This window comes from Cynocephalus volans, chromosome 4 (genome assembly GCF_027409185.1).
Source record: "Cynocephalus volans isolate mCynVol1 chromosome 4, mCynVol1.pri, whole genome shotgun sequence".
Lineage (NCBI taxonomy): Eukaryota > Metazoa > Chordata > Mammalia > Dermoptera > Cynocephalidae > Cynocephalus > Cynocephalus volans.
In genome coordinates this window covers 165941188-165969082 of record NC_084463.1, presented here as the reverse complement: position 1 = coordinate 165969082, position 27895 = coordinate 165941188, and the positions used below count along the sequence as shown (strand labels likewise).

At 57.8% G+C, this 27895-nt stretch overlaps 1 protein-coding gene across 5 annotated transcripts in view; it reads right to left on the bottom strand.

The window, feature by feature from the left end:
* The window catches only part of OSBPL5 (oxysterol binding protein like 5), a 65629-nt gene that overhangs the window by 8809 nt on the left and 28925 nt on the right, over window positions 1–27895 (bottom strand). For 3 of the 5 annotated variants that reach the window (XM_063092866.1, XM_063092870.1, XM_063092869.1), the window contains exons 2-14: window positions 21019–21175; window positions 18591–18673; window positions 15178–15258; window positions 14861–14962; window positions 13700–13903; window positions 12844–12928; window positions 11421–11595; window positions 11043–11235; window positions 8369–8580; window positions 7689–7770; window positions 6595–6693; window positions 6069–6165; window positions 5048–5146 (exon numbers count right to left, since the gene is read on the bottom strand). In XM_063092866.1, the coding sequence (XP_062948936.1) occupies window positions 5048–5146; window positions 6069–6165; window positions 6595–6693; window positions 7689–7770; window positions 8369–8580; window positions 11043–11235; window positions 11421–11595; window positions 12844–12928; window positions 13700–13903; window positions 14861–14962; window positions 15178–15258; window positions 18591–18673; window positions 21019–21154 (1648 nt within the window). In that variant the 5' untranslated portion in view covers window positions 21155–21175. Of the gene's footprint in view, window positions 1–5047; window positions 5147–6068; window positions 6166–6594; window positions 6694–7688; window positions 7771–8368; window positions 8581–11042; window positions 11236–11420; window positions 11596–12843; window positions 12929–13699; window positions 13904–14860; window positions 14963–15177; window positions 15259–18590; window positions 18674–21018; window positions 21176–22786; window positions 22843–27895 lie in introns of those variants that run through there. The other 2 variants (XM_063092867.1, XM_063092868.1) reach the window with 2 other exon arrangements.

The window sequence follows — 27895 nt, the reverse complement described above, 5'->3', positions numbered from 1 at the left end:
GGAATAACAAAAGACCATGCATAGCCAAAGCAATTCCGAGCAAAAAATAAAGCTGGAGGCATAACACTACCTGACTTTAAACTATACTACAAAGCTATAATAACCAAAACAGCATGGTACTGGCATAAAAACAGACACACTGATCAATGGAGTAGAATAGAGAATCCAGAAATCAACCCACACACCTACAGCCATCTGATCTTTGACAAAGGCACCAAGCCTATACACTGGGGAAGAGACTGCCTCTTCAGCAAATGGTGCTGGGAGAACTGGATATCCATATGCAGGAGAATGAAACTAGACCCATACCTCTCACCATATACTAAAACAAACTCAAAATGGATTAAAGAATTAAATATACTCCCTGAAACAATAAAACTTCTTAAAGAAAACATAGGAGAAACACTTCAGGAAGTACGACTGGGCACAGATTTCACGAATATGACCCCAAAAGCACGGACAACCAAAGGAAAAATAAACAAATGGGATTATATCAAACTAAAAAGCTTCTGCACAGCAAAAGAAACAACAGAGTTAAAAGACAACGAACAGAGTGGGAGAAAATATTTGCAAAATATTCATCTGACAAAGGATTAATATCCAGAATATACAAGGAACTCAAACAACTTTACAAGAAAAAAACAAGCAACCCAATTAAAAAATGGGCAAAAGAGCTAAACAGGCATTTCTCAAAGGAAGATATACAAATGGCCAACAGACATATGAAAAAATGCTCAACATCACTCAGCATTCAGGAAATGCAAATTGAAACCACACTGAGATACCATCTAACCCCAGTTAGGATGGCTAAAATCCAATAGACTCTGAACGATAAATGCTGGCGAGGTTGCGGAGAAAAAGGAACTCTCATACATTGTTGGCGGGACTGCAAAATGGTGCAGCCTCTATGGAAAATGGTATGGAGGTTCCTCAAACAATTGCAGATAGATCTACCATACGACCCAGCTATCCCACTGCTGGGAATATACCCAGAGGAATGGAAATCATCAAGTTGAAGGTATACCTGTTCCCCAGTGTTCATCGCAGCACTCTTTACAATAGCCAAGAGTTGGAACCAGCCCAAATGTCCATCATCAGATGAGTGTATATGGAAAATGTGGTATGTCTACACAATTGAGTACTACTCAGCTATAAAAACGAATGAAATTCTGCCATTTGCAAAACATGGATGGACCTAGAGAGAATTATATTAAGTGAAACAAGTCAGGCACAGAAAGAGAAATATCACATGTTCTCACTGATTTGTGGGAGCTAAAAATAAATAAATAAATGCACATACAAGCTGGGGGTGGGGGGAAGAAGACACAACAATCACAATTCCTTGAAGTTGATATGACAAGCAAACAGAGATTGTTGGGAGGGAGGGGAGAGAGGGAGGACGAAGGGAGGCTTCGGTAATGGGCCACAATAATCAACCATATTGTATATTAAGAAAGTAAAATAAAATAAAAATAAATACATAAATAAATAAAATCCCTAGTGGGACGTACTCAGTACAAAACAGCTGCAAAAACTACACGACACGCTGTCTGGAGTGATGGTGCTGTGGCTGGCAGGAAGGTGACTGTCATTCTAGGCCTGCTGTCTGTGGAATGTGGGACTAGACAAAAAAGTAACCACGGCTGTGTCACTGAAAACTGGGCTTTTTGATGCAGAGGAAAGAAGATTTGGATGTCAGGTCAACGGAACTACCAAAATCCTACTATCTTGAATCTGGATTGGAAGTCTATGAACTCATGATCTGTTTTAAGCTTAAAACAAAAAAGATTTCTATGTTCAGCTCACTGGAAAGCCCCAGAAGCAATGACCAATCACTCTTAAGGAAGCAGACCGGGAGACAGACGGTGGTGATGGTCGCACAGACACTAGGAATGTATTTACTACCACTGAACCGTACACTTACGGATAATTAAGACAGTAAATCCTATTATGCATATTTTACCACAATAAAAAGATTTTAAAAAATGAAACAGATCCGGCCTCCAGATTGTGGTCTTTAAATATTATTGCCTCCTGGAAGGCCTGCGGGTCCCTGGAGAAATGGCTGATTTGAGGTCTAGGGCAGGAAGCATCCAAGGTGCACCTGTGGTCGCTGCAGAAGGAAGGAAGCTAGATGAGCCACCAGGGGTGTTGACGGGACCCTGAAGCCAGCTATGGCCCCCCCTGGCCAAAGATGGGACAACTTCAGTATCAAAAAGGGTAACCATTGGAATGTTCTGGAACCACCAAATAATACAGCTGTAACGACCTCAACAGTGATCACCTTTGGAGGACACCAGGAAAAAAAACTCAACATTTTGAAAAGAGAAAAACTCCAGCATTCATCCTAAAACAAACCGCACCTGTGGGGGGACCACATTGCAGACGAGGGGAAGTTTCTGTTTAGAGGAACAGCTGCTGGTAAGACGAAGGAAAAGGGACAGAACATCGCTGTCCTGCAATGCTGACAACTGAACGGATCCAGCACTGAGAATCCACGCCCACGAGTGTCACAAACAAGCAGACATCGCACAGCCCTCCGTGGACGGACACGAAGTCCCTGTTAGTGTCCCGTTGAAAAATTGTGCTAAGTGGGGTCAAGCATCTATAGAGCAAATCAATTTACAGTTTAGAGGAGAGACCCAGGACACAGGCACGCCGCCAGTGAAGCCCAGCTTGCAGGACATGCTGCAGGAACATGACCTCAGCTCTTCAACAAATACACCGCAAGGACAGAAAAAAGGCGGAGACAGTGACGGGCACAAAGCACGAGCCTCACGCGCGTGTGGGTATACGGGGTCCTTCAGAAAGTTCACGGCAAGATTCGTACTGTCTTTTAATTCTGTTTTTCCACGAACTTTCTGAAGTATCCTTGTAAATATATGTGTATGTGACAATTGGGGAACTTCGAACACTGACTGTGTATCTGGTGATGTTAAGAGCCTTTACTTTTTTTTTTTTTTGGTGTGATGACAGTGTCGTGGTTATGGTTATGAAGGGGAATCCTTATCTTTCAGTGACATGCAATGAAACATACAGATGGTGTGACTTGGGTCTGGGTTTGACTTCAAGGTAACCGGGTGGAGAATGCGTAAGTTCAAAGAAACAAGACCGGCGGCTTGCTGAGCTGTGGGTGTGCAGGGGCGCACTGTGCTTTCACATGTTTGACCTTTGCCGTACTAAAAAGCTGATAAACTATGCAACGTTCTTTAAGTGCACAGTTGAACAGATGAGCATGCGAGGTAATAAGAGAAATCTCTTGGAAGAAAAACATAAACATGAACGAGAAAAATCATAAGGAGAAAGAGAAGGAAGGGAGAGGGTAGGGGGCCACTTGCTGATCTGAGACCTTTGTGTCCGAGGTTCCTGCAGGGAGCAGTAGACAGGGCCTGGGCCGGAGTAACAGGCAGAGTTTGTCCTGAGACATTTCTGCAAAGTTGGGACCCTCCCGTGGCTATGCAGGGCGCTGCAGGAATGCACCTGTCGCATAGGGGGAGGCAAAGAAGCATCTGTACTGGCCCGGGCTCCAGGAGCTAAGAATAAAAACAAAACTCTTGGTGAATTGGTAAGGCACATCTGTATTTCCCGTGTGGCCCAGAAACAACCTGCTACACGTGGGAGCCAGGAAAACCCCAGCAAAGTCAGAACCCCGAGGTCTTCCGTCCACCGAATGTTTACTGAGCGTCTACTAAGCACCAGGTGGGCAGTGGGGATGCGGTGGCAAACACATTAGAGAATTGGAATTAGCAGAGGGAATTACTATTGTGTTTACAATGTTTAGAGATTTCTAAGAAGGGATTGCCAACACGACCAACGAATAGGCGCAAGTCTAAAAGAACTGGCAGGTCTGAAGGGGAACCGAGCAGAGCTTGCAGGGAAACCAACGTCGAAATAGGAAACTTCACGGATGAGTTAAACTTCAGATCATTAGGACGGAAGCAGATCTATAGAAATTATCCAGAATGCAAAGAGATACGAGACATGACAGAGACACTGAGAGACACAGGACTTAGGAGACAACTCACGTCTCGCTGGAGTTCTAGAAGGAAAAATGGAGAAACTAGGGGTGAGAGAGTACTAAAAAAAATAATAGCTAAAAAATTTCCAGACTTGATGAAAGCCACAAAAATCTAGGAATCCAAAACTTCAAACAAATAAACAAAAACCCTCAAGCAGCAAACATAAAAAAGAAATCCAGAGATATCAAGCCACAAATTGACATGGAGGAATCTTTAAATACATATTCCTTAGGGGCAGAAGCCAGTCTGAAAAGGCTGTGTGATTCCAACTCTAGGACATTCTGGAAAAGGGAACACCATGGAGACAGTACAAAGATCAGTGGTCGTGAGGGGCTGGGGGAGGGACGAATAGATAGATTCACCTAATCATGTCTAATCATAGGAGGATTGTAGGGGGGTGAAACTATTTTGTATGTTACTATAATGGTGGATACAGGAAATTACACATTTGTCCAAACGCATCGAATGTACAACACCAAGAGTGAGCCCTCAAGTAAACCAGGGGCTCCAGGTCGTACTAGTGCGTCAGTACAGGCTCATCGGTCGTAACAGAAGTACCCACCCATGCAAGATGTTAATAATTAGGAAACTGGGGTGTGAGGTGGTCTGTGGGAACTCTGTACTTTCTGCTCAACTTTTCTATGAACCTAAAAACCACCGTAAAAAAGAAAGTCTAATAATTAACAAAATAAACCCAAACACGCTCCTGTGAGATTGCACAGCACCAACGACAGAGAATATTTGGAAAGTCGCTACTGAGAAAAGCAGATTATGTAACAAATAGGCTGGCCGCTGACTGATCACTGACCACGATGGAAGCCAGAAAGCAGTAAAAAAAAAGGTTTTCAAAAGGGAGAAAAATCACGATCTACCTGGAGTTGCATACCTAGCTTAAAGAAACCACTGACGAGTGAGGGTGAAATAAAATTATCTTCAAACAAATAGAAACCAGAAGGGTTCAGCACCGGGCGTGCTCACTGAGGGGCTAGCCTGGGCTCTGCACGGCGGTGGGCGGTGCAGCTTCTCACCTCTGCAGTGGGCGTAGGGCATGGTGAGGGTGTAATCCTCCGCTCGGTTCAGGAAGGTGAGCGTGGCCTTGCCGTCCAGCAGAGCTGACAGTGAGTTCCCTGCAGAGACAGGGGCCGTGGCACCAGTGACATAGAAAGACCCTCTGCACCCGGGGCCACCCCTATGATCACGGGGTCTGAGCTCCCTTCCAACAAGGTCAGAAGAGTTCCTGGCACACACAGCTGTGTGATTGTGGGTGAGTCACTGAACCTCTCTGAGCCCCATGCTCCGTGAAAGCCCTGCCACCCATCTGTCCTGAAAAGTTATTTAACTTTGACATGTTAAAAGTTTATTTCAGTTACAAAACCAGGGATTCTAGCCTGAGACCCTCTTGGATTTTAAACATCCTGGTAGAGGGGTTCCACCCCCAGCTGCTGCCAGAGATGGGAGCATGGGGCAGAAAAGGTGAACGGACCCTGAGGGAGATGCCCCCTGTCACCCCCTGCAGACCTCCATGTACCCTGCAGCCAGCTGGGCACACGGGCATGCAGCACCCTCTGCCAACAACGGGGAAATGGAAACAGATGCTTTCTGTGCACCCACGTCCGAAAGACCTTCCTGTAATAATGGAGCGTTCCTGCCTGCCCTACACGGGGCCACCAGCCACTTGTGGCTACTGAGCACATGCGACAGGTCTCAAATGACTGAGGGATTGAGTTTAAAGTTTTATTTCCTTTTAATCCACTTAGACAGCCACACGTGGCTAGTGGCTACCAAACTGGACAGCTCTAGACTGCACCTTTCTTGCAGGGTCTCTCTTAACCCTCATGGCATCCCTGCAAAAGGTGCCCACTCCCAGCTGGGAAAGTGAGCCCAGGCCGGGCTGGCTCTGCCCCATCCAGGGTCTGAGCACTTTTACCCCCATGTGTCGCTGATATGCACACGGCCACCACTTGAGCTCTTGGTGTCCAGCAGCTCCTGGAGCCGGGTCCTTCCCCATTTCCCCGAGGCCCCAGGAAGCACCCAGGGTGAGCCCCTCACCATAGAACCTGGACTTGGCCGTGATGCTGCCGCTAATGCAGAAGCCGTCCTTCCGGTTGCTGACATGGAAGGCAGACACTGGTGGGTGGTGGGACACCTGCGGGCAGAGGCAGCTCTGGAAATGGCCCCAGAAATGGGCAATCCCAGGGAAGCGAGAGCCCAGCCTCCTGGGGAGAAGCCCTGAACCCTGACTCCGTGTGGGAGGCCCTCCCGGCTCTTGCCCATGTTGTCCAGCGGTGCCCAGCCTGAGTCGTGGGGCCCAGCAGCAGACTCGAATCCCTGTGTCACCCCATAGTGCCCCGTGGGAAATGGGGTGCACTGCCCCCCAGCAAGGAGATGTTTTCGGCGGCTACAGCAACACCGTGCCTGCACCCTCTGGGAATTCCTGCTGGCAGTGGCCAGGCCCAGAGCCCTTTCACTGGGAAGGATGTGGGTCCATCAAGAAACGTGCACTGGGGTCAGACCTGCCCCGCCTGCTGCCAGGGCCCTGCCCACCCCAGCGCCGGGAGAGGCGGGGGGCGCTTGCCTGCTCTGCTATGTAGAAGGTGTGGCTGTTGGTCTGGGGGTGGAACCAGCAGCAGCGGAAGGTCTCCCCCAGGATGGGGTTGTAGGGCTTCTTGATTCCCTGCAGGCAACGAACAGAGAGATGCGTCTGAGGGCTCAGGCAGGGAAGAAGCTCCTGGCAGGGCCGAGCCATGGACCCTGCGTTGGGTGGGGTGGACCGAGGGAGAGTGGGAGTGGGTGGCCCACTGCCTGGGATCTGGGGGGGTGGCCTGGCTTGTCAGCAGCATCTGGGAACAGCTCCCCTCTTCTGCTTTGGGGAGCATATGCTTTGCCCATGGTTTACATTCTGGGGGGACAGCCTAGGCGGCATCCTGTCCGCTTCTCAGCTCAGAGGGGGACACAAAACCCTGACCAGTTCACACTCCTCCTGGATTTCAGATGCTGCTCAAAGCTGGCCTCGAAAGGCCCCAGGCAGAGCTGGGAGCCCTGGCTCCATACCCCACCCACTGTATGACTTTGGGGTCGTTCCCTCACCTCCCAAGCCTCAGTTTCCCTATCTGCATAGTGAATAGGTGGGACCAGAATGGTGGCTTTCAAACTTGTGTCTCGTGGAAGCCCAGGCTCCCTGGCGGGGTCAGGGGAGTGGGCAGAGCTGCCGGCCCTTCCCCCTCCCTTCAACCACAGCAGTCCTGATGTCCCCCAAGGCCTGGGTTTGGGGTGCTAAAAAGGGGTTCCTTGACCAGAAAATTATGAAATCCACAGATCCCAAAGGTACCTGGAGGTTCAGGGTTGAAAGCACCTTTCCAAGCCCCATAGCCTGGCAGCGTCACCAACACAGCGGTTTTCTTGGGGCCAGGGAAGGGGTCTAACTTGGGCCCTCAGGGAATTGGGACCACCCTTGGGGACCTGGCTGGAGCTGTCTGGGGGGCCCTCTGTGGGAGGTCAGGGCCCTGTCCTCACCGCTGAGAACCCAGACTGCTGTGGGGACGAGCAGCACCCTTCAAGCCATATGGGGTAGGGGGTGGCCCAGGGACTCAGTGCAGGTGCCAGGGGATGAGCGCTGAGTGCACAGAGCCCTGGCTGCAGCCCTGCCCTCCCCAGCTGGTGGCTTCTTACCTTAGGCTTCTTGTAGAAGCCGGACAGGTACCACCGCAGCACGAGCTTCATGCGGCTGTAGGCGTCCTCCTCCAGGGCGGCCCTGCCACGGGTGAACTCTGACTCCAGGTCAGCCGTGCCCTCCTCCTATCCCTGACCCCTCCCTCCACCATCCCGACGTCCCTCCACTCATCTGGAAACAGGCCACCAGGCGTGGGTGCTCTGGACACCCCTGGTCCCTACCCTGGGGAAGTGGGTTCTCCACGTAACCATAAAGTGCCATGCTGGGGCAGAGAGGGAGCTGCAGGCTTGGGGCTGCCAAGGTGCCCCCGCCTCCAGGAAGCCCCCCCGGATGCCCCTGCCCTCACTGGCTCCTGAGCATACAGCCCGCTTGCCTGCTTCTGCAGCGCACCCTGTTCAGCTTGAGGGTGCTGATGACAGGGCACAGGGCGCAGGGGGACAGGAGGTCCACGCTCACCATCAACGGCTCCAGTGACAGTGACTGCACCACCTCCCTGACCCTACCCCTCCACCTGCTCTTCTGAGTCTGGTCATGGAGACTGGGCCACTGTGGAGGCCAAAGCCAGCAGGCACAGTGGACCGAGCTCAGCCTGGGCCCCGGGGAAGCATGTGGGGGACTCTGGAACCCTCATGGGGTAGGCAGGGGCTGCGGGGCTCCCTCCTCCTGGTGTGGTGCTCACCTGGAGAGCAGGTCGGCGTGGCAGTAGTAGTCGGAGAGCTTGCTGAGGAAGGAGCGGGGCTCCAGCACGAAGGTGGGCAGCGCCACACGGGACAGGTCCATGCCGGGCCGCAGCTGCTTCAGCAGAACCCACACCAGGCTCCTGTTCTCCTCCGACACGGTCTCCACCTGGGACGCCTCGCCCAGCTGCAGCAGAGGGGCCGAGGTCAGGCCCTGGGGGAGCCAGGAGGGTAGGTGGGACCACGGCAGCTGGCCCTGCTGGAGGAGGGGACACCCACGGGCCCCAGCTTGGGCACCCTCATGCCCGCCTCTGTCTCCTGCCCGCGGGCCCTGCCCCTTCCAGATTGCTGACCTGGGCCCACTGAGTGCAGGGGCGGAGCTGCCCCAACCTGGCTGTTGTAACCTGCCAGTGGACTCCGTGTGACTGTCCCACAGGCAGGGGGAAGCCCCTCCCAGCGGCCGGGTTCCTGGGGGCCTGGAGGCGTCAGTCCGTCTAACGTCACAGTCATGCCCCGGGCAGGTGCTGCAGGCCCGCTCTCCCATTAAAAAAATACGTAATCTAAAACATTTCTTTTTCTTTTTTCTTTTCAACCACTTTATGGAGGTATGAGTGGCATACAACAAACCTAATGTCTATTCCCGATGACTCTGGAGGTAAGGACACACCCGTGAAGCCGTCACCACAATGAACAGCATGAACTTATCATCACCTCCAAAAGCCCGTGCTTCCTTTAGAAAGGTTCCCTCCTGTGTCCGGGTCACGGGCCACAGGCTCACTTCCTTCCCCGCGGCGTCTAACCCTGCGGCGTCTAACCCTCGTCGTGGCTGCCAGACACATGCCGCGGCTTGACTGAGCCTCGGGGCTTTGGGCTTTGTCCCTCTGTCTGCGGGCAGAAGGCAGGGCCCTGGTTTCCCCTCCACACCAACAAGCAAACCCTCGTGTGGGCAGGATGATCTCAAACAGGGTGCTGGGACAGTCAGGAGGTAGGCTCCGTGGGGTGCTCTCAGGACGGGGCCATCCGGCGGGGACCGTCTGCCCACGGGAAGTCCCACCGGCCCGCAGTGCCCGGGTGAAAGCCAAGCCCCACCGCCCTTCCTGGACACTGTCAGGGTCTTCCTGCTGTCACCGCTGGGATGCCCCTGTGGCTCTGAGGCCTGGGGCGTAGCAGGACTTGGCTGAGGACCCCCAAACCCGCCCTCCCCCGGAGCCCCCACGCGGGCCCTGAGCTGGAGAAGACAAGTGTGTGTCCCACGCTCCCAGCAGCAGGCCCGAGCTCGGGGCGCCCTTCTTTGCTCTAGACTCTCACCTCACAGCAGCCCAGGGCACCAGGACTGTCCTCCCCACTTTACAGAGCGGACAAGTAACGTGCCTGAGGTCACACAGCAGCAAGCAGTGGGCCCTACATCACGATCTGACACTGCCCTGATGGGCCGCCTCAGGCAAGCTGCCGTGCCTTTCTGTGCATGCAGGGCTGTGGACAAGGCCTAGTGGCACTGGCCTAGCGGACAGCATGCTTAGGCCCCTAGGGGACGGGGAGCCCCTGGAGGCAGGGGCCACGTCTGCCCCATGAGGGGGCTGGCTGATGGGCGGCCATGTGGACCCCAGCTGCAGCCTGGATTTCCAGCCAGCCGTAGGGCTCCCACGGCAGCTGTAACTGTTAGGTATGCCCCTGCTCCGACGCTGGCCCTGCGACACCTGCGCTCCTGGTCCCTACTGCCTCCCTGCCCCCCCTACTCTGTGGAGCCTCATGTGTTCAGCCTCGGAAGGTTGGGGCGCCCCAGCTGCCTCTCCATGCCCGAATGCCCAGGCCTCTGTCTGCCTGGAGCCTCAGACGCCCCCCTGGAGCAGCATCTCTCCTGGATGGCTAACAGTGTCCCCAACACGAGACGATACACAGTCCTGTCCCCTCCCCACCCCTCCCGCTTTTCACTGAAACATCTGGGACCTGCCCGCTGCACCTTAGGAAACAGCCTGAACCTGCCCACTACCCCTTCTCCAGTGACACCGGGTCCACGGTGCCCTGGGCTTTCTCCTGACAACGGCTGCTCCCACAGGTGGCTTGGCTTCCCCGGCACCCTGCGCCCCGGGCCCCATGCCGACCTCCCTGTTCCTGCCCACGCAGGCAGCCCACTCCCCAGGAGAACAGCAGCCCCTGCAGGGAGGCCGTGTTCTCCACTGAGCACGAGCGACTGCACAGAGCACCAAGGGGAAGAGACCAGCCTGTGTCCCTGGCAGGGCAGGACGCAAACAAGGCACTGTCCCAAAGGACAGCAGGGACCAAGCACCCCCTTTCCAGCTGAGGCCAGGGGCTGCTGCTCCTCCACCAGCCACAGCCTCAGCCCGTTCCTCTCTCCCTCCCTTCTGGAAGAGAAAGACCAAGACCCCTGACGACAGAGCCCCGGGCCTGACAGTGCCCCGTCCCCACAAAGCCTGGCTTCCTCGACCCGCCCCCACTTCGCCCAACCAAGCCTCTCTGCTGTCTGCAGGTGGGTCTGCGGGGACTGCGCCTGTCCGGGCCTTGTGCACTGGTGGCCCCTCTGCCCACAGCCACAGCCTCCCTGCTGTCACTCACGGTGTCACAGCTCCTGAGACCCCACGCCCGGCCCTGCGCTCCCCTCCCCGGGACTTGGCACGGCCACCCCGCTTCACCACGAGGGGCGAGGGCCAGGCCCACCTCCCCGAGCTCCTCCTCGCGGCCCTGCTCCACGTAGGTGGTCCCCCTCCGTGCCGCCTGGTCGCTCCTGCTCCCGGGGGTCCTCCGGCTGCGGTCCCGGGTCTCGGCGTCCGACTCCTCCGCGTTCTCTCTCTCCGACTTCTCCGAGAACGCATCGTGCTCCAGGTGGTTGTCCACGCAAGACCCGCTCAGCCTGGAACGGGCAGGGCGCCCTGGGTCCGGCCGCCGCGCTGACACCGTCAGCCCCGTCTCACATGCGGGGAAACTGAGGCTGCCCCGAGAGCCTCCAGATCTGATGAGTGGGCCGCTCTCTCCCCGCTCCCCACCAGCGAGGCCATGCCAGGGAGCGTCCCCTGTGTCCCCCGCGCCCCTGCTCACGGGAACAGGTCCTGGTCCGGGTGCCCGGTGGCCGAGGCGGGCGGGCTGTAGAGCGGCGAGGGCGATGCGTCTGGCGAGGAGCCCGGGTCACCGTCGCGACCCTGCTTGCAGGTGCTCAGGCGCAGCAGGCTGGAGCAGCGCAGCGCCAGCTCCAGGGCGTCCAGCCAGCAGCGGCCTGGGGGGGGACACCGGGTGAGACCCGCCCCCACGGAAGCCCACCCCCGACCCTACCACGTCCCGTCTGGAGTCCTCTCCTCACTTCCCCCAGGAAGCCCCATCCCACCCTCCAGGGATCCCACCCCCTCCACCCCAGCCCCTCTTGTCCCTGCCCTTCCCCGCTGGGCCATGGAGCCGGAGAGGGGGCTGCGTGGTGGGGGGACAGACACCAGGAACCGCATGTGGATGAGGACTTGGTGAGCATGCCCTGTCCAGGACAGATGTGCCCCGAGGAGGCAGCCCTTCAGAGGGGCTAAGGCCAGGACAGTAAGTGACCCCTCGAGGTCACACACCCGAGGACCCGGAGCTGGCCTTCCACCCAACGCTAGTCCTCAGTTCCCACAGGCTGCCCTGTCCAACCCAGCAGGGCCCGGCACTGAGGGAGGAATGGCCCTTATTCTAAAGGGACTGCATGGCTGGGGAAGGGAGTGTGCTGTGGCATTCGACCACCAGGGGCGACGTGGCTCCAGCAGGACAGGAGCAGTCAGAGACTCCAGGCTGGCAGGGGCCGGAGCCCAGGGGTCGAGGCCAGGCTGCTCCAGCTAGGGCCCTCATGGCTGTGGACACTGGCGGGTGACAGCCCCTCACCCCGCTGCTCTGGGGGGAGCCAGCCCTGAGGGCTGAAAGGAGGTGGAGCAGCTGCATTTACACGGAGCTGTGGAGCAGGGCCACAACCCTGGTTGGAAGGTGGTTACCGGGAGCAAGCCTACTAGTTACAGTAATAACTGCAGTCGCAGCTGCAAGAGCTGCAGTGCGTGCCAACAATGTGCCATGCATTTGGGAGTCAGGGAGACCCAGATTCTCATCCAGGCTCTAGCAATTTCTTGCTGGCAGTTTGCCCATGCCTCAGTTTCCCCATCTGTCAAATGTGGATGGTAACAGTAGAACCTGCTGGCTCAGTGATCCTGGCATGTGGTTGGGGTCAGTAATTGTTATCTGGATGCTTTTATAAGGTCAGCAGAGTCTAATAACAGTGGGGCAAACAGTGTTACTAGTCACATTTTACCCATGGGGAAACTGAGGCTCAGAGAGGGGTATCAGTGAATGGCAGGCCTGCCTGGCTCCATGTTTGGCTTGTCCCATGACTTCAGGCTGTCTCCTTCTTGGGTGGCAGTGGAAGGGCCTGAATGGGGCCACCTGCACCTGGGCTACAGCCCTGCGAGGGGTCCTGCTTCAGGGGGAGACCGCAGAGCAGGTGAGGACTCACCGTCCGACTCCGAGGCGGCCCTGAAGATCAGGTAGCTGCTGGGCAGGGGCTGGGTGATGGAGCCCACAGTCTCGCCTTTGGGTCCCTGGAGAGACAGAGGGCTGGATGTCACCTGAGGACAGATGAACCATGCAGAACCGTGCGGATCCACATGCAGATGTGCATGGACACCTGCGGGCCTCAGGACCCCGGGTGGGGTCAGGCACCTGGCTGGGCAGATGCAGCGGGCAGGAGAACTCTCTGTCCCTTTCTTAGCTGGCAGCTCCACCCTCAGCTTTCCAGCTCTGAGCTTCCCAATTTAGTGTGGCCAGAATCAGTGAATGTAAGTCCAGGACACCCAGTTAAACTCAAATCTCAGAAATAATGAACAGTATATCCAGTGCAATACTTGGGACGTACTGACATCAAAAATCTTTGATGTTTCTATGAAATCCAAATTTAACCGGGCGTTCTGGATTTTACCTGGCAACCCTTCCCCATTCGGTGCTGGGCTGGGCAGCCCCTGAGTTACGAGGGGCGAGGTCCGGGCTGGGAGCTGCCAGACACACCGCCTGTTCCTCAGCCACCGCCGGGAGCAGCCCTGGGCTCTGCGTGCTCTGCAGCCGCCTCCACCCTCGTGGACAGTGGCCGGGTAAGGGCTGCGTGGTGTAAGCTGGGTCCCATCCCATCACCTATTCCCTGAGGTCCACTGTGTGCTCCACGTGGAGAATCTGGCCACATCTGATCCCCAGACGTGCCAAGGCTCAGAGGGGTCAAGAGGCCTGCCCAGGGCCTTCTGACTACCCCCGCGTTGTGGCCTGGACATGCCTCCTGACCCGGGGTCCTCTCTCCTCGCCCCAGCATGGCCTGGCGGTACCTTCACGGCCCAGACGGACTGGTCCAGCGGGTGGAAGAGCTTGAAGCAGAAGCCGTCCTTCTTGGAAGGCCGCTCGATGAGCTCGCAGCAGTGCAGCAGGACCGTGCCCACCCACTGGCCCACCTTGGGCGTCTTGTAGATGAGCAGCACCCCCGGCTTCAGCACACACCACAGCTTGGTCCAGCTCTTCAGGGTCCCGCGGATCTGCAGGGAGGGGCCTGTGGTCAACGCCCGCCTGCTGAGGCTGCCGTCCCTGGGGCATCTGGCTGGACTGGCGGGGAGAGGGGGAAGATCGGGGGGGCACCAATGGGCCCTTCCCCTCACTCGATGTCACCACACCTGCTCGAGGCTCCCCTTGGTCACTCCCACTCCCTGGGTAGTGTCCTGTGCCTGCTGTGTGCCAGGGAGGGGCTGGCACTGTCCCCTGGGAACTCAGGGCAGAGCCAGGCCTTGTGCTGTGCTGCGGGCAGGGCTCTCTTTTAGTTTTTAGAAGGAGCCCATACATTATGGTGAATCCAAAGAAATACAGAGTGGCCAGGGATAGATTGACTGGTGAGGTTCGTGGAGGTCGAGGTCAAGGTCAAGGCCCTCAGGGTCCCAGGAGGAACTGGCGATGCTGGTGACTGTTGCAGTCATCGGCTTGGTAAAATCTGACCCTAGTTGCCATTTTTCTCATTCTGAGTGAATATTCATGTTTGCACCTGGTTTTCCATTCATAACTTGTGGGGTGGGCACACAGGCCCAGGGCTCTGCAGACCTCGGGGCTCCCGGGCGCACCTGTCACCCCTGCTTTTCCCAGCAGCCCCGGAGTTGGGTCATTTAACCCCCACTGTATGGAGGGGGAGACCTAGGTTCAGGGGCTGGGCCAGTTGCTCACTGCCTCAGTGAGGTCTGAGCACAGGCCCCTGGCCCCGACCCTTTCCCCCTTTCCTGGGAAGCCGGAGTGACACCTCCCCTAGAGCCTCCAGAAGGAGCGCAACCCTGCCACGCCCTGGTTTTGGACTCTGACCCCCAGTACTGTGGGAGAACGCGTTTCCGTTGTTTTAAGCCCCCAGTCTGGGATCATTTGTTAGGGCGGCCCTAGGATGTGCATGCAGATCTGCAGTGACAAGCTTGCTGGACGTCTCCCGGATGGCCGCACACTCTGCACCTGCCACCTACCTTCAGGCTGTCAGCCATGATGACCACACTGGGGTCGGTCAGGGCACTGAAGAGCTGCTTCGTGGCCCGCTTCTTCTCCTGCCGGTAGTTCTCCTTCTGCGCCTGGGCCCGGGGCACCCGGCGGCAGGTCAGGGGCGAAGACCCGGGCTGCCCCCGCTCCTCCCACTGTCCAGCCCGGGGTGAGGACGGGGCAGGGAGAGGAGAGGAAGAGGGGCGTGCAAGCAGCCAGGGCAGGGTTTGTCCTCTCCCGTTGGCAGACCAGGCATGGGTGGGGGTGGCCTCCCTGGCCCAGGTGTGGGTCCCAGGCCCAGGCCCACCTTGAGAGTCTCCTTCTTGGTGACCCTGGCCGTTGGGGACACACACTCCTTGTCAGACCCATTGCACAGCCTGAACTCTGCCTGCAGGAGTGAGAATTGAATCAGGTAGGGAGAGAACAGGGCTTCGGGGCACGGCCAAGGTGATGGGGGGACGAGAGTAGCATGTGGCAATGACGATACAGGGACCTGCTCTCCCCTGGGCACATACACACATACAGACACATGCACACATACAGGGATGAGGTGGGAGGTTAGGGCAGGAAGGAAACTCGGGGCCATCAGGGATCAGGGCTGGATTCTGAGAGGGTGTGGACAAGCTGTAAAGGACGACCCGGGCCCCACCCCCTGCCTGCTCGTGGTGACAGTAAAGTACAGAGCTAAAGCCTTGTCTGCTCCGATATTGCGGCTGCCTGCATTCATGCACCTGATTCTCCAATAACCTCGGAGCTGTGTGCAGCTACTTCCCCCATTTTATGGGCCAGGAAACTGAGGCAGGGGAGGTGAAGAAGCTCCCCAAGGTCACAGAGCTAGTGAGCAGCAGGCCTGGGACTCAAACCATCCCATGGACAGGAGGTCTGGACAGCACCACGTGCCAGGACTGGCCTCAGGTGCTGGGCTTAGAAAGTAAAGACGACGGTGTTTTGCTCTCTGCAGGAGCGACAGACCATCCACCAGCGAGAGCTGCGAGAGCGAGGGGAGGGGTGAGGACATGTGCACGGTTTCACGATTGTGAACATGGCTCTAAGCACATTTGGCACAACAGCTCAGGTCGTTCTGACACACGTTCTGCAGATGAGGGCACCCAGAGGTTCAGAGCCTGCCCAGGGTCACGCAGTGCATGATGCAGCGGAGCTGGGCCTGAGTCCTGGCAGTCTCGCTCTAGGGCTACACTCTCTCGGCCAACTAAGAAGACTCCAGATCACAGGAAGAAAGGGTCACAGGAATGGGCACCTGGGGGGCTCTGCCTGGGAGCAGCCTTTGAGCCGAGGATGAGGGGCAACGAGGATCCAGGCCTGAGTGGTGATGCGTGTACGGACCTCAGCCAGGTGACACTCCGGGGGCCCAGGCTGACCGACAACATGCCCCAAGTTGCCCTCCTGGGAGCCCCCTCAGGACATGCTGTTCCCCGTCTGGAATGCTCTTCCCTGTGGTCCCAAGCCACTTCTCCAGGAGGACAGCTCTGACTGCCCTGCTGGCACCAGACCCGGGTGACACACGCCATCTCTGGCCCGCCCAGGCCTCTTGCAATTACAGCCACTACTGCATTTACGCGGCCAGCTATTTACTGTCTACAGCTCTGTCGGGTGCTCGGCACCGGTGGCTGGGGGCTCGCAAGCATCTTGAGGATGCGTGGACCCGCCGCCAGTTCCCCACTGCCCAGCCTTCCACAGGTACAGCGGAATGGGACGTGCTGGGTTCAGGCACTGGGGGAACAGAGGAGGCGAGACTGGGGGTGGGGAGTGGGATGGAGTGGAGCGTCTGCCCCCTGTCCCCGCTGGGCAAGGCCACTTGCAGTCTGGTCACTGCATCCCTGCCCAGCAGCGCTGCGGAGTGCGCCACCGACGCCTCCTTCCCAGGGGCTGGGCCTTCTGCTCACGCCTGCACGCGGCCTGCCTCTGGGCGCGATGCACTGACGCAGCTCCCTCGGGGATTAGGTTCGCTGCTCAGAACCATGAATATTAGCATCTGACCAGAACTTTGCAACCTATAATTTAGAACAACCTATAGAACGGGAGAAAGCACTTGCAAATCATATATCTGGTAAGGGTCGAGTATGGAGAATACATGAACTGTTACAACTCAACAACAGAAAGACTAAGCCTCATCCAAAAATTGGCCCAGAACTTGAACAGACATTTCTCCACAAAAGATATTCAATGGTTAATATGCAATTAGTCATCAGGGAGATGCCAGCCAAAACCACAGCGGGACACCACTTCACAGACACGAAGATGTCTACAATTATAACTTTTTTTGAAAACAGCAGGCGTTAATGAGGTGTGGGAGGCCGGAGTGCTCTGCACTGGGCAGAAGGATGGAAGGGGTGTGGCTGCCCTGGGAAGAGCGTGGCGGTTCTTCAAAGCGTTAAAGACAGAATTTTTTAGAATTGCCTCTAGCCACAGAATCACCAGGACCCTCAATCCCACTCTTAGGCATATACCCACAAGAACTGAGAACTGGAACTCAAACAAACACACGTGCACGTATGTTCACAGCCGCGCAGTCACCGTTGCTGGGAAGTGGAAACCACCCAAGTGCCCATCAGCAGGTGAACGGGTAACGTGTGGCCACCTGTGCACGGGATATCCTGCCACCCTTAAAAAGGAAGGAAATTTTGACACACGCTGCACTGTGGATGAACCTTGAAGACGTTATGCTTGAAGCCTTTTGTGCATTATACGAAAGCACAAAAACTGTGATTCCACTTAGGTCTCCAGAGTCGTCAGATTCGTAGAGACAGGAGGGGCTGGGGAGCTGGTGTGTAATGGGGACAGGGCTTCAGTTTGGGAAGATGAGAACGTTCTGTGGTGGACGGTGGTGGCGGCCACACCACGGTGTGAATGTGCTGAATGACACTGAGCTGTGCACTTAAAGATGGTCAAGACGGCAAACTTTATGTTATGTGTATTTGACCACGAGAAAACATTAAAAAAAATTCACACCATTAAATCAATAAGCCAGCTGCTCTCCCCATGGCCCAGCAGCCCTGCGGGACTGGCCTTTTCTTCTCCTTGCATCTGACACAGGGACAGACAGGGAACCACCACTAACTCCCTGTTTGACAGACGAGGAAGTGGGGTCCCCAAGAAGCAAGGCCATTGCTCAAGATCACAGGGGGCAATAGGTGGCCAGGGCAGTGGGAGGACCCATCTCTAAGTCCACTGCTCCCCATCTCTGTCATCAGGACCTGGTGCCACCAGCTGCAGTCAGTGTCTTGGGGCCGTGCCTCCGCTGGGCTGAGACCCTCTGGGGGAAGGAAGGTTGGTGCCCAAAGCCCTCACCATCCCTGGAACCCAGGTCCTGCTTGGGATGTGTGCGTGGACCCCTGTGGAATGTAGCACCGACCTGGAGAGGGCGAGCCCGGCTGAGGGCACAGCTCAGGCAAAGGCACACAGGGCCTGGGGGGTCTCCTTTCATCACGATTTTCTGCCCCGGAACACCACCTAGCAGCTACATCCCTTCTCAGGTCCCCTGTGTTACACCGAGAAGGTGGCTTCAATAAAGCAACAGCTATGAAGCTCTGCTTGTGGCTCCAGCCCTCATTTAGTGGCTCTCCTCAGAGTGGCACAGCCTGGGACTCGGAGCTATTCCCCTGGAGCAGGCGCAGGATGGCAGGCTCGGCTGGCGCCCCTGCTGTCCCCCAAGCCAGGCTCCCTGCTGAGTCCTTGGACCTCCCACGGCTGGGCTCTTACCGGTGGCACCTTCGTGGCGGAGCCTGGGGTCGGGGGCCCCTCATCCCTTGGCGGCAATGGGCCATTAGACTCCACGTCCTTCCCTGCAAGAGAGTGACTGGGGTGAGGACCTGGGCATGGCAGGAGGGCCGGGCTCCTCAGGCTGGCTGCCTGGTGTGCAGCAGGCGAGGGGTGGGTGCAGGCAGCTGGGAGGGGACAGGAAGCCAGCCCCGGTGGCGGCAGCAGCTACAGGACACTGCCCCAAGGTCTAATAAATGCCAGCAAATGCTGCTGCTGGGAGGGACCCAGGAGCTCTGGCCAGGCCTCCATGTCCAACAGGGAGGAAGTGAGTGCCTGGGCTGGTGTGGTGTGTCCTTCGGGGTCTGAAAGCCAAGCCCCCAGTTTTCAGCAGAAAAATGTGGTGTCCAGCCTCAGAGGCACAGAGTGGGTCCAGGGTGCCCAGACCACATGTCCCTCTGGCCGGATACCATCGGTCCCTGACTGTGGGGACTCTTGGAGGGAGGTGCTGGGTCTCTGTCCCTGTGTCCCACCCTGACGGGTTGGTGGAGGAGGGGGAGATGGGAGACCATAGTGTCTGGATTCAACCTTGGGGGACATGGCTTCCCCTTTCCTGGCTGGCTTTGGAGCTGGTTTCCAAGGCAATAGTTTATGGGCAGGAGGAAGGCAGGAAACGGCCACAGAGGAGGCCTGCAGCCCACCCCTTGGGCCACTCCCGCCTGCCTCCATGGCTGGGGCCGGTGCTCTGCTGTCCGGGTCCTGGTGCTGGGAAATGGAGGCTCATCCTGCTGCAGGCCACAGGGCGGGCAGCAAGGGGGGCGGGAGCAGTGAGGACAGAGGCCCGAGAACCAGCCGGAAAACCTGGTGGCTCTGCTGACCCACTCCCCTGGGAGCCCCAGGGAAGGTCTCAGTGGGAGTGGGGACCAGGAGCCGCCATCTGTGGAAGAGCCAGTACAGCGACCTAAGGAAAAGGTTCTGCCCAGAGGTCCTGGAACAGTAGTGCTCAAGGTCACAGGACTACCTTGTCCCTGCAGCTGCCTCATCGTGTGCCCGAGCCCTGGCAGCCTCCACTTCTCCATCTGCAAAGTACCCCACGGCCCTGACCCAAAGCCCCGGGGGGTGGTCATCCTGGGGCTTTGTCTGTTTTTAAGGAGGTCCTGTCATCAGGGCTGGGCTTGTGCAGTCCACAGGCCACCTCCCGGTACATGAGCTGCCTTCTGGGCTGGGAGGACGCAGGGGCTCCTGCAGCATCCAAGGGGGCAGGGTGCTGGCACCCCGGGCAGGGGGAGGCCAGTGCTGGTCCTTCTCCCTACAGCCATCCACGTCCCCCTCCCCACCCCTGCCCTGGCACCTCCCACCTCGTCCACTCCTAGTAGGAGGCCCTAGCCCCTCAGGGTCCAGCACTGCCTAGGCCAGTTGCTCTGGGGACCAAATCCCTCTGACACTGACTGCCAATTGGACTCGTCCCTTCCCCTACTGACCCCTGGTCCCAGAAGTGCCACCATGCAGGTTCAGCTGGGCGAACATAGCAGCAGAGCATAAAGGTCGTGGGATTTACTTTCCCAGGTGTTGAGATTTCCCGAGTCCTCTATGTGACCTTTGACAAGGCCTTCCCCATTCTGGGCCTCGGTTTCCCCATCTGTTGGATGAGACAGTTCTTGAGCCTCTCAATTCCTGGCAGTGGGCTGGCCTGACGCTCTCCCACTGCCCCCAGGGGCATGACTGTCACCCGTGGCAGGAAAGCTCGGCTTCTCCTTCCTCATCCCCAGAGCAGGTGGTGGGAGGGGTGGGCACAGCTGGAGAGTCTCCTGGGCAGGTGCCGGCCCCCACCTCACACCTGTCAGGGGCACTAGGAAGAAAGGGCTGGGCTCTCTGGGGGACGTCAGAGAGGACTCGGCTCAGACTTGGCCGGGCGGGGACAAGTTACCCACAGTTACACAAGAGCAGCCTGGTCTGAACTGTTTTGTCCCAGACCCCAGGACCCCTTTGTAGCCGAGAGCAGGCACTAATACTGTCCCCATTTTATAGATGAGCCCACTGAGGCCTAGAGGCATCAAGTAGCTGGCCTAGAGGAGGGTTGGGACATAGGCCACCTGTCCCCGGAGACTCCCCAAGGACAACAAACTGTCCCCCTCCAGAGGCTGGACTGTGGGAGCCCTCTACTCGACCTCCATGGCCAAATGGGCTTTGCCTGGCCCCACAGTTCCCACTAGGAAGGCCGCTTGACCTGGCACCATAGTGAGCTGCAAATCCTTTATCAAACCCATGTGGCCCCACATGCTGGGGTGTGTGAGCAGAGCAGGAGTGTCGCCCTCACTGACCGGGAGTGGGAGAGAGGGGATGGGACCCGCCTGAGGTCACACCACCAAGCTACAAGGCCGGGGAGGACCCAGGCTTGGTGGCTGCCCCAGCCTGTCCGCAGTGCGCTAACCTGGGCTGAGCGGGTAGAACTCGTGCTCCCCGCCGAAGAGCAGGTTCCGAGTGAGCTTCCGCGGGTCGGTTTTCTGCGGGGCGGAGGACGGCGGGCACAGTGAGAAGCGGCGCCGGAGAAACGCCTCCTCCTTCATGGCGTGGGTGCCGGGGGGCTTCTGGAAGGAAGGGGGGAAGGGAGAGCGGGAGGTCACACCTCATGCTGGGACCAGGCGGGCCGGCGCTGGAGAGCCTGATGCCAGGGGCGTCCTCCCACCTGCCCGGCAAGGAACCAAAGACAACTCAGGAACAAGTGGTGGGTGACCCCATCTTATATGCAGGTCCCCTTGCAGGGGACTTCTCAGAGACAGGACGAGAAGGGCTGGAGGGGCCTGGGGTCAGCAGGGATGATCAGCCTGGGAAGGCCGCACAGCCAGGCTCGGGCAAATGGCTTTGCCCCATGCCAGGCTTTTCCAGGGCTGGCAAGGCAGAGCTGGGACCAGCCCTGCCAGAACTGTGGCTCGTCACAGGACATGGCAGACATCTTTCTCTGAGAGCCTCCCACCCCCAGCTTCTGTAAGACCCTGGCCACAGCTGAGTGGATGGCAGGTGGGCCACTGACCCACGCCGGGCCACCAGGTGTTCCCTCCCAGGTGATGGTGCTCCACAGTGGGAAGACAGGCCCTGATGATGCAGGGGGCGCTAGCTGAGAGCCGGTCTGCCCAGGGAGGGTGACACAAGGGGGTGAGACCAGGGGGGCCCAGAGCGCCGGGGAGCAGCTGGCTCTGGCCTGGGGCTGTCCCTGAGCCTGGCCTGCTCCCCCCACCTCAGGATCCCGAGAGCCTCCCACCCGGCTCCTCTGGTCAAGCCCCTCCTGCTTTGGCTCCTCGAGGGGTTTCTGTTGCTTGCACCCCAAAGTGCCTTAACAAGGAGAAAAAGCGCAGGTGTCCTCAAAGCAAGGTGCACCCCAATTCACACCAGCTCGAGACATCCCATTCCTGGTGGGAGGTTTCTTCCTGCCTCACAGCACGGCCCCTGGAACAGCCCCTGGGACCCACCCACCAGTCCCCCTGCCCATTGCCACGCGCTCCCCGCCTGCCACTGCTGGCCTCGCTCACGGGCACGTCTGTATTTCTCCGGACTGTTCAGGAGCTCTGTCTGTCTCCTCCTGGATGGGGGTCGGCCATGGGCAAGAGGCAGGTGCCTCTCTCTCCTGCCCCGTCACAGCCCTACCCCACATAGGGCTGCGCGAAGCAGAGAGAACAACTCTGAAAGCCACCACGCCTTCCCAGGCACTTAGAGGGTGGCCTCAGCCCATTTCACAGAAGAGAAAACCGTGGCTCCAAAAGGGGAAGGCCCCACCCTGCAGCAGTGACCTGGTAGGTGTTCCCACTGTAATCCTCTGCCCTGCACTCCCCAGGGGCGAATTCCATAAGACCTGCTGGCCAGTTTTCCTCCTTTCCCAGTTTTCTGGGGCTGCAGTCTGCTGCCTCTCTGGGCGGGCCAATGGCTTTCTGCCAATCCCAGGACAAAGGTGTCACTTTCTCACATGGCCCTAGCCCTTCCTGGGTGGGGACCTTAGACACACAGAGCCTTTCCTGCTGTGACTTAAGGGCTGGGTGAGGCTTCGGGAGTGGGCTGGGTGGCCCAGGGTGTCAGTGGTCCTGGGGGCTTCTGTCTACAGCCCCAGAGCTTCCTCTGTGCCCCTGCCCAAGGTTCTACTGGGTGGGCTGGCCCCTTCTTCCTGATCTCTGTCACCCCACCTGGTAGCAGATGGCTCACCTGCTTACCTTTGCTGCTTTTCAGACAGGGAAACTGGTTTCGGAGAGGTTGGGGTTGCTGGGCCAGGCTCACGCAGCGAAGCACTGGCAATGCCTCTATGAGAGCCAACCCGCCTCAGTTCTAAAACCGGCTCCTGAGCTTCTCCGTAGCTCGGCTCAGCTTGCCCCAAGCCTGCTCCTGGGAAAAGGGGCCAGGGGCAGGCTGGGTGCTGGGTAGCCTTCCTGCTTATCAGAGTCACAGCAGGCACCTCCTACCTGCTGGGTGTGCCTCTGCCAGGGAGCCAGCACCTGAGAGGAGGCGGGGCTAAGAGTTTCCAAGCACCCAGGCTGCACTGGGCAGCACAGGTGAGTCACGTGATCCTGCCCTCAGGGACCCATAGGCTAAAGGGAGGGGCCTTCTCAGGCAGTGTGACAGGGATGATAACACAGGCAGGTCTCCCTCATCTGGAGCCTCATTTCCCATAGGGGCTGAGTCCTGCAGACATGGGGCAGGTAGAGGGGCTCTTGTCCCATAGCCTGAGACTGGCTCATAGCTCAGCTTCAGCGTCCTATCTGGCCACCTGCCCTGGCTCCACCTGGGGCAGGGTGGAGAGGGCCTGGAGATCACTGGCTGCCTTTCGTCCCAGACCCCATTGCATGCCGTCTCCCAGCACTGCTGAAAACCAGGGGGAGTCCTCCATCAGCCACTCATCTATACACCGTAATCCCTCCTTCCTTCCTCCTGGCATCCATCCATCTGTTCACTTGTGCATCTACCCACTTACCCAGCCATCCATCCACCCATCCACTCATCCATCCATCCATCCATCCACTATCCACACATCCATCCATCCATCCACCATCCACACATCCATCATCCACACATACATCCACCTGCCATCCACACATCCATCCATCTGCCATTCATCCACCCATCTATCCATCCATCCATCATCCACACATCCATCCACCATCCATCCATCCATCCACCCATCCACACAACCATCCATCCGCCATCCACCCATCCATCATCCACCCATCTATCCATCCATCAGCCATCCACCCACCCACCCACCTGTCCACCCATCCACCCATCCACCCACCTGTCCATCCATTCATCTGCCATCCACCCATCCATCCGCCATCTACCCATCCACCCACCTGTACGTCCGTCCATCCATCCACCCATCCACCCATCCACCCACCTGTCCATCCATCCATCCATCCATCCATCCATCCATCCATCCATCCACCCATCCACACACCTGTCCATCCATCCATCCACCCATCCACCCACCTGTCCATCCATCCATCCATCCATCCATCCACCCATCCACCCACCTGTCCATCCATCCACCCATCCATCCATCCACCCACCTGTCCATCCATCCATCCATCCATCCATCCCTCCATCCATCCACCCACCCATCCACCCACCTGTCCATCCATCCATCCATCCATCCATCTGCCATCTACCCATCCACCCACCTGTCCATCCATCCATCCATCCATCCATTCATCCATCCACCCATCCACCCACCTGTCCATCTGTCCATCCATCCATCCATCCATCCATCCATCCATCCATCCATCCATCCATCCATCCAACCATCCACCCACCTGTCCGTCCATCCATCCATCCATCCATCCATTTTATCCATCCATCCATCCATTCATCCATCCACCCACCCACCCACCTGTCCATCCATTCATCCATCCACCATCCATCCACCCATCCACACAACCATCCATCCGCCATCCACCCATCCATCATCCACCCATCTATCCATCCATCCATCCATCCACCCATCCACTCACCTGTCCATCCATTCATCTGCCATCCACCCATCCATCCGCCATCTACCCATCCACCCACCTGTCCGTCCGTCCGTCCATCCATCCATCCATCCACCCATCCACCCATCCATCCATCCACCCACCTGTCCATCCATCCATCCATCCATCCACCCATCCACCCACCTGTCCATCCATCCATCCACCCATCCACCCACCTGTCCATCCATCCATCCATCCATCCACCCATCCACCCACCTGTCCATCCATCCACGCATCCACCCACCTGTCCATCCATCCATCCATCCCTCCATCCATCCATCCATCCACCCACCCATCCACCCACCTGTCCATCCATCCATCCATCCATCCGCCATCTACCCATCCACCCACCTGTCCATCCATCCATCCATCCATCCATTCATCCATCCACCCATCCACCCATCTGTCCATCTGTCTATCCATCCATCCATCCATCCATCCATCCATCCATCCATCCATCCATCCACCCACCTGTCCATCCATCCATCCATCCACCCATCCATCCACCTGTCCATCCATCCATCCATTCATCCATCCACCCACCCACCCACCTGTCCATCCATTCATCCAACCATCCATCCATCCATTCATCCATCTATCCATCCATCCTCTCAGCCCTCCCTCCCTGCTCCCATGAATCTTTCTACACAGTCAGCTGACCAGCCTGACTCCCCGCTTCCCATTCACCCCACAACCAGCCATCAGAGGCAGTATTCAAATGACTGAACTGCTAGTATGGAACAGACACCCACCAATCCAAACGCAATACAGGTGGACTACCTGCTCTGTGTGCCAACACCCCCAGGCCAGTGCCCAGGCCCTGTAGACCACCTCTGACTGGCTCAGACAGGGAGGGCAGCCACTGTTATCTGGTCTACGAAGCTCTTCTGAAGACCACCTCCCTGGTTTCCCCAACACCCTGTGGCTTACAAGAGCCTGCTGCATATCTGGCAGGATCATACGTTACCTTGGTGTGTGGGGGGTGTTTGTTCATTTCAAAAGTAAATCCAGGTCACATCTCCCCAGTGGCTCCTCACAGAGTTCAGAACACAATCCAGTTTCCATCTCCTGTCCCTGTTTCCCGAGCCCTCCATGACCCCTGCCCCGCTGCTCCTCCCACCTCCCTCTCCACTCCCGTCACCCGCTCTGCTCCCACCACACTGACCCTCTTTATGTTCCTCGAAAATGCCCTCCCAGAGGGCTTTGCACCAGCCCTTCTCCCTGCTGGAATGCCCCTCGCCCACAGCTCCTGTGGCTGCGTCCTTCTCGAATTCCACACTCAGCTCAAATGTCACTGCCCAGGGGGCTTGGCCACTCCTTGTCTGTGGGCACAATGCAAAGTCTCCACCTCGCAGCACTCCAAGTTCTTGGAGAGCTCTCTTCTGTATTTCTTGCTTCTTTGTGAGCTCTCTTCCCTCCACCAGACGCAAGGTGCAGGTGAGGGATGGTGGGTGTTTATCATGTCCACCACCTCATCCCACCACCCAGAGCAGGGACACGCAGCAAATGGTCCCTGGGGAAGGTGCTCAGAGCATGCCTTGTCCTGGGTTGGTTTGGAGCTGACGTCCACCATAACCCTAATGAGGTTCCCCTTCTCCCACTGTCTGCCACATAAAGCAGTGTTCTGGAAGGAAGGAGCCCCGAGCACCCTGCACTCAGCGAGACCGTTCAGGGCCCAGCACGGGTGTGGACATGCCTGCATGTTCACAGGGGGTGGACCACAGGTTGTGTTGGTCTGAAAGTTATGTTTCTGCCCAGAGGTGCCCTAGCCCAGAGTCCTGGAGGCCAGGCTAGGAGGCAGGAGGATGGGGCGGTGGCTGAGGAAGGGGCAGAGCAGGGGTCACGTGGCCTTCACTGCCCAGTGCGGACCCAAGTCTGGGAGGAGGGAGGGTACGAAGTCCTGGAGCTCAGCAGGGGACAATGCAAGCCACAGGCTGGAGTGGATGCTGGGGGCCCGGGCAGGCCTGTGGGCAGTGGGAAAGTGTGGGAGAACAAGGTGGGGGGCAGGCGATGGGCTTGGAGAGGCTGCACTGGGTGGGGGTGGGAGACGGGTTCCACCAGGTCCCTCTGAGAACCTCGGCCATGAAGCCCTCCTATTTCTCTCCAGCGTGGGTCCCCTATGTGATGTCCTTGCTTCCTCCTGACCCTCTGCAGGGCTCTTCCCTGTCCTTGAAGACCCAGCCCCTTGGTCCAAAAATCCTTTTCCCAGCTCTCTGCCCTCAGGTGCGGCTGACCCTCCCATTTCTGGGGGCTGAGGGACATTCCCCTTGTGTTTTACTTTGGTCCATGTGGGACCCCCATGCTGGGCTGGGCTCTGCTGCAGGTCGCATCCCGGCTGAGTTTTTGGCTGCTGGAGCCCTTTGGTGCCCCGTTGTGCTGGGTACACATAGGAGCCAACGCAGCATTTCCAGAATGATTTAGCTCCTGGCTGGAGCCGCTGATGTCAGGGAACAGTCCTGCAGCCCTCCTTTGGGCAAGGCGGCAGCTGTCCAGGCAGGGCAGGGATGGACACACCTCCCTGGCACCCTCTTGAGACCCCACCCACCCTCCTCCTCCCAGCTGGATCCAGACTACTACAGCCCGTCTGCACCCGAGGCTTGGGGATGCCCAGGCTGATGGGTATGTGGCTTCCAAGTCTGCCACACAGTGGCACCTGGGGACAGCTCTGCCCGGCTGCAGGGAACTAGACAAGCTGACCTGCACCCCCTTCCACAGGGCTGCCCACTTCCTCCTGCCCTGCTGAGGTTCATGGGCACCTGGGGCTCAGGGGAGGGACAGTGTTGAGAGCAGGGGGTGGGCGTCAGCTCTGGCTTAGACTTGGCCCTCACCCTGCATGGGCCTGAGCAAGCTCTTCAGCTTCCGTTTCCCATCTGGGGCATGAAAGACCCCCTACAATGTCAGGGGGTGATGGGTCTCTCGTGGTGCTAGCCCAGAGCAGATGGGGGCCGGCGGGCAGGTCAGGCTCTACCCCTGACCTGGTCAGGCCCTGAGGAGTTGCCAGGCTCCCCAGTCCCATGCTAAGGCCAGCTGGTTAGCAGCAAGGGCTGGTGAGTGGGTGTGGAGGCCACCCTTGGGGGGACACCCCACCCGGGAGCCAGCACACACTGACTCTTCCCCCCAAACTGCCTTCCAGTTACCCAGCCTCCAAATTCACTCCCCTCCCTCCACTGCCCAGACGCCCACACTCGGGCCAGAATAATGCAGACCTTGTAAGGAGAGGTCATCGGCGCCTTATCAGGGTCACAGAGGCAGGATGCACAGGCCTGGCTGAGTGGCCTCGGCTCTCCGAGAGAGCAGCTGAAA